Source organism: Diadema antillarum, unplaced genomic scaffold (genome assembly GCF_040938485.1).
Source record: "Diadema antillarum isolate AM-2024a unplaced genomic scaffold, OU_Dant_1.0 scf00000025, whole genome shotgun sequence".
Lineage (NCBI taxonomy): Eukaryota > Metazoa > Echinodermata > Echinoidea > Diadematoida > Diadematidae > Diadema > Diadema antillarum.
In genome coordinates this window covers 3,361,338-3,367,956 of record NW_027270914.1, presented here as the reverse complement: position 1 = coordinate 3,367,956, position 6,619 = coordinate 3,361,338, and the positions used below count along the sequence as shown (strand labels likewise).

The 6,619-nt window shown below is 40.0% G+C and overlaps 1 protein-coding gene across 1 annotated transcript; it reads left to right on the top strand.

The window, feature by feature from the left end:
* Window positions 1-3,562: 3,562 nt before the first annotated feature.
* On the top strand, window positions 3,563-5,651 carry LOC139734095 (uncharacterized). The gene is made up of 2 exons (XM_071644912.1): window positions 3,563-4,078; window positions 4,884-5,651. The coding sequence occupies exons 1-2, from the start codon at window positions 3,563-3,565 to the stop codon at window positions 5,649-5,651; spliced, it is 1,284 nt and encodes a 427-aa protein (XP_071501013.1).
* The last annotated feature ends 968 nt before the right edge of the window (window positions 5,652-6,619 follow it).

The following is a 6,619-nucleotide window of genomic DNA, read 5'->3' as shown; positions in this document are numbered from 1 at the left end:
ATGTAAAATGACAACATTTGGGATTTTTGTTTTGGATTTATTGAACACAAATTACTATAACGGACGTTTTTAAAACAAAAAACTCCGTTTTTCGATTAAGAAGCTACAAACATGAACACTTGAAAATATATTTTCAAGCATTAGGTCTTTTAAAGTTCCCGAAAGAGGGGTTAGATCCCCGGCTAGAAGGCCCCCATACACTAACTTTTGTCAAGCTGCTTGCATCATTGTTTCCGTGCGGACAGGTATCCCAATCAGCATATAAATTTAGCTCAGGTGGATTGCAGGACAAAGCCGCGACTCCTATAAATCGAGTGAAACGAAAGACTCAAACCTTAGAATTATATTTAATTCTACACCAAGTTCTCCGTGTGAGTGATCAGGTGAACAGAAAATTTAAAGTAAAACACACACACACACACACCCACGCTCGACTCAAATGTATGCTTTCAATTTCGTGTTTGAGCGGCATAATGGTAAATTACAGCCAAACAATCATTCGCTATCGAGCTAATAGCGCTGATCTCCTGCAATGTCTGTGGCACCCTTATTCATCATCGATTAAACTAATCCTTTGAGATAGACAATACTGCACCTCGAATTCAAGATCGGATGAGACTGTGCATAATTATGGACACTATCATGACAAAGGACTGTGCGCTTATTGCAATCAGTCCCAGCAAATATACTCATCAATCCATAGTAGACACTACTTAAATATATGCATTTGTGATATGAAACCCACAGTCTGCATACCTATTTTGAATAAGTTGTCCACGTGTTGGTGTACAGCAATAAAAACATCAAAAATAAAACTGAAACGTTCATGGTGTATTCATCAACAATATATTTCGGTACACAAGTAAACTGTTGGTTAATACAGCATGATCTTGGTTTCAATTTTACTTTTGAATATATACATATATAGCAGAACTAGAAATAGCAATACAAATGTCACAATAGAGGAATGCATTTAGAAAATGCCAATTGCCTTGATTTTGATTCAAAATCTAAATTTTCGGGGACCTCCCCCTTCCTTTTTAGCACTTTCAACCCTGACGAAGGAGAGACCCTCGAAAATTCGGATTTTGAATTAAGATCAAGTCAACTGACATCAATGCATTCCTCTACTGTGACATTATTGCTATTTATATTGTTGAAATGTCTTTGTGTGTGTGTGCGCGTGTGATTGTGGGCTTGTGTAACAAGTACATAAATGCGCTACAGAGCAAGTACCATACCTTAATTACATTCTCTTTTATTCATCTACCGCAGGCCTTCATTAACCTGTTTGTTCTGTTCCTCGTTCATATTGGAACATCGCCAGGTAATTATGAATTAGCATTCATCCAAAAATATTCCGGAAAGTGATTCCAATGACCGACAAAGGGCTTCGAGGCTAGCTAAGGCTAATGGTTTTACCTTATTATCAAGCACATCTAATTTCATGAATTCTTCATTAGACCATCGATAGTTTTCGCGCCAGAAATCATCATCTTATCCATCAGTCTAACAACGTATAAGCGTATCATTTCTTGGAGGAAGATAAGAGTCGGTTATTTCCAATTATTCTCACAAAATGGGAAAATATGGTTATTACAGCACTGACAGTTGACTTTGATCATTACTAGAACAAGTCGCGAAAGTAATGATTAGTTGCAAATTTAGCAATTAAGAGCTTGTAATCATCCTACAACCATATCACGTAATAGAATGTAAAATTATGACCAAAAGGGGTGAACAAGATTGTTATTCTTACTGCTGATGTAACGACTATAAATTGGAGTAATCACAAGCTGCAAAATCAGAGAAACGAGCGCTACTCTCCTAGTTTGCCTTTTCATCGTTAAACCGCATTCTCTTGCTATCGGTTCAGTAAAAATTTCAACGGTTAAATGGTGAAGATTGTCGAGGGTAAGTACTTCAGAGGAAAAAAGTGTCAAGGGTGCACTTGCAAGGAGTAAAAATGCTAAGGGTAGAAACGTCCTGGGTAAAATGAATAGATAATATATATGTATATTTGTATTGTAACGAAATTCGGTGGAACCGATTCGATTTAACCGTTTCGATTATAATTTGTTATGATCGATTGTGCCTATAGCATAGAAAGGGGGCACGATTGGAACGTTTGGCAAATGCTGTAATGTGGTAGTGCATTATTATGAGTTTTAATATTTATTATTAGATATGTGGTTACTTGTTTGTCATGGGCAAGTTTGAATTATTTCAATACCAACTCCGGTTTAGACCGATGATACATGCCGAATTAAAGTAACCATGTACAAGAGATACTGCTAAAATATATAATCGTTGTACGAATTTAATAACCACGCCAACATTGCAAATAATTTGAACAACTACTGCGGGTATTTTCCGCACGCTCACGGCCGTGCGGGATTGCCTCCTCATTCCGCGATAGGAGGAGAGGCATATAAAGTGGCCGTTGTGTGACATAGTCCGCAACAAGCAGCCCGTGTATGATACATTTCCAATGTGTTGTTAATGTTCACTTCTTTGTATAATAAACTGTACATATGTTCCTGAATTGCTGTCCTCACTGTGTCTTCTTGAGGGTTCTGCCATAATACAACAACTTGGAGAATGGTGGTACATGTTCCTGAGTTGGAGCGCCGTTACTGAGAAGACCAACTAGTAAGTCATTGGATTTCGGGTATAATGGTAATGTGACTTGTCGCATAGTCCGTGCCCAATCCAAGTTCCAGTCGTCGCCGTTGGATTTTGGGTAAATTGGTAATGTGACTTGTCGCATAGTCCGTACCCAATCCAAGTTCCAGTCGTCGCCTGAGGAAGTTGGTAACGGTGCGATACAGCACTTTACCCCGTGCCACCAACGATACCTGTGCCACCATATGGTTGTGAAAGGTGTTCCACGTTAGCGTGACTGAGTTGGTAGCAGAGTTGGTAGCAGAGTTGGTAACAGGTGTTCCACGTTAGCGTGACTGAGTTGGTAACAAAAGTTGGTAGCAGAACTTGGTAGCAATAGTTGGTAGTAAAAGTTGGTAACAAAATAAAGGGCTTTTTACACTTGTAAATTTTTGCTTAGCCCCGGACTATCGGTGGGGCTAAGGGGGGGCCTTAGCCCCACCGTTGGTACGGGACTATCCTTAGCCCACTTTCTGTTTACACTCGTTTTTGCCAAAGTGGGCTAGCCCCACCGATAGTACGGTACTATCTGGCCCTGCAAAATAGCAGGGGTTAGCACCGCAATTGCGGTGCTAGCACCGCAATTGCGGTGCCAAGCAAGTGAGTGTAAACAGAACGAAAAAATAATCCTGGGCTAAGCGGCAGAGACGAAGCCGAACCCCGCCGACCAATCAGAAACGAGATGACAATGAATATGCATTTTTAACAACGCTTATCGGGTCGGGTCACAGAACATATCACGTGACTTCCGTCTATTCTCGCGCGCCCACTTGAATACGTAAACAGTACAACTACAGCTACTACACAGATACAGTGTAGCATGTATGTTCTACTTTCGACAAAATTCTACAAATTCTGCAAAGAAAAAAATCTCACTGTCTGGATTTGAGGTTCAATCATGGAATCGAGGAATCTTCTGAACGGTATCATGTTTATGTTGCACATGAGGAAAATGAGAAACGAGAAGAGGAGGAGAAAAACACTGCAGAGAAGGATTCGACGTCGTCGCTGCTTCACCCGTGCCCAAAGCATCGAGAGGATGCATTTCGTCTGCATGTTGTCGGCGGCGATCATCATTGGACTCGGGTTCACTGTGCCCCCGCAAGTGCATCTGCGAGAGAGAGGAGCATGGAGTCTCCCGAAGAGTGATCACTGGTGGCGTGTTGTTGTGTGCCAAACATTCACGGAAGATGACTGGATGGCAAACTTCAGAATGTCCAAGCAAACTTTCAACTACTTATGTCAGAAACTACGTCCATCTATACAAAAGATGGACACCAGACTCCGGAGTGCAATAGGGGTAGAGCAAAGAGTGGCAATCACAGTCTGGCGACTTGCAACTAACGTTGAATATCGCACTATTGGGCAGCTATTTGGTGTCGGTACTGCTACTGTTTGCAAGATTGTTCATCAGGTGAGATAATTTATTTCATTTTTATTATAGGAAGATTGTATTTCATGAAGACTTCAATGAATGTCCCCATGCAGTCCCCACGTAACACTAAGCTAACCTTGACCATATAATACCATACAGACTGTACCTAACGTTAGAGAGAGTAGAACAGTGAAAAAAATTACTTTATAATAGTCTAACGTTAGTATATCCTATCTCAGTTCAGGGCTAAACATATCCTAAAATGCAGGAAGACATGGCTATTTAATATTCATACATCAAATAATCATGACACAAGTTTAATTCTGGCCGAAGCTTCTTCGTGGTTGGCATGTTTAGTCTAGTTTTAAAAGTGTGTGTGTGTGTGTGTGTGTGTGTGGGGGGGGGGGGGTTAAGCTGGCAAAAGAAGGCCCTGTTAATGACATGTATTATGTGTGAATGAGGATAATGAATGAAAGAAAGAAATGGGAGTATATCTTATACAGTGGATTAATTCAGAAACCGGCAAATATTGTATTGAAATGATGTCTAATTAAACATTTGTTTCTCATGGAATTCAACGACAAGCAGAAAGAGAGCTGAATGAAACTGAAGAATATTATGGGCTGATGGTATAACATTGCACTGTCAATGACCCATCACTCAGTGTCGGCAATGAAACTTTATGCAAAGCATTGTTGCCATAGAAAAATACAAGTAACAATTTTTTATTCATTTGTTTTATTATTATTTGTATCCTCAGAATAAGTTATATTACATCAGATATTCAGTTAAAAGCTCTATTATTAATCAAAGTTTTATCCTGTTTACTTGACCCTCTTTGCAGGTGTGTGAGGCTATCCGAGACACACTAGCTGCTTCGATGATCCGAATCCCGAGAGGTGACGCAGCGGCTGACGTAGTGCGTGAATTCGAAGTCAAATGGGGCTTTCCTCAGTGCTTTGGGGCAATTGATGGCAGCCACATTCCAGTACAGTCACCAAAGGAATTCAGGGCTGACTACTATAACCGAAAAGGTTTTTATTCTATTGTCCTGCAGGGGCTAGTTGACCACAGATACCGATTCATGAATGTAAATTTTGGCTACCCAGGTAGTGTACACGATGCCCGTGTTTTTGCAAACTCATCTGTGTTCCAGCTTGGGAATGACGGTGAACTGTGTCCAAACATTCAGAGGGAAATAAATGGTGTGGATGTGGAGCCTGTTATTCTTGGGGATAGTGCTTATCCCTTGCTGCCCTGGTTAATGAAGCCTTTCCCTGATAATGGGCAGCTATCACGTGAGCAGCGCCAATACAACTACAGGCAGAGCAGGGCACGGATGGTAGTGGAAAACGCCTTTGGAAGACTCAAAGGCAGGTGGAGAATCCTCCTGAAGCGAAATGATACCCACATCGCATTTCTTGGCAATCTCGTGCTCGCTTGTGTTGTGCTGCACAACTTGTGCGAGTCAGCTGGGGAGGACTTCGATGAACAGCTCCTTGCTGGAGTAGATGCAGTAGCAGGACATGGCCCTGCAGGACACGATGACCTAGTCGGAGGCAATGCAGTTGACATTCGCAATGCTTTCATGCACCACTTGACAGAGGCTTAATTTTTTTTTCATAATGGACAATAAGGTTATTTGATTTTATTCTTTTTTATTATGGCTCCATTACCTCTTCTTATTCTTATTCTTTTTTTCAGTTACTTTAGTAGCACAACCATCAATTTGTTTTCCATACAATTGCAGTGATGCAGTCATGTAATGCAGCATTATCCCACTTCAACAGTAACACATATGCAGTTCCTTTACTTTTATGAGTCAATCGAATGTAAATATAGACCAAGTTAAAATGCATTTCTCTCATGATGAGTCTTGATTTGCATCAATTCAAAATGAAGTGCAAGTTTAGATTAAGGAGCTTGGTGTAGGGTATGTTTTTGTTTAGTTTTTCTGCTTTTTTCTTTGTGTTTAAGGCATTTGTTTGCGTCATGAGAACTTGAATAGAAAATAAGTCAACATGAGATATGCATTAATATTGACATACACTGAAACTAACAAAAAATGATAGTTCACAAAAGATTTGATTATATTTGATTTAGGCTACTGGTATGCAACATTTAAACAACCTTTCGTATGAGAAAACGTGCATAGCAAAAAAAAATTGGTTTCTGAATTGGTTTTTAATATTTGCTTTTTGCACAACACTTTCCTGATGTTTTAGGGACAATTTTTTAAGACACAGTAATAGCAGGCAGATCTACACAAAGCTCTGATTTCAAAATTGAAAACAATCTTAATCAATGCCTTTAATTGCCTTCTCCAGTCAAGTGTAATTTTAGAAGTGTTTTATACATGACCGAAGTGTACTAGCTCTTAGCAATTATCATACATGTTATTTGAATGATTTCCATTACACTGGGGGATGGAAGACGAGAATTACCTGTATAGTATACACCCATAACAAATCCGCCATGGCTGGATCACAATCTTTTCTGTTTATTCCTCCTCAGGAATAGCAGTGTTTCTGCCTGTATGTGTGGCTATATCAGTTTGTGAAGCTCCAAAATTTGCAATGC

What these genes read in the sequence shown, in the direction of transcription:
- LOC139734095 (XM_071644912.1), top strand. Translation starts at nt 3,563, where the DNA reads ATGGAATCGAGGAATCTTCTGAACGGTATCATGTTTATGTTGCACATG. An exon ending in TTTGCAAGATTGTTCATCAG is followed by an intron (nt 4,079 to 4,883) that starts GTGAGATAATTT and finishes CCCTCTTTGCAG; the next exon opens with GTGTGTGAGGCTATCCGAGA.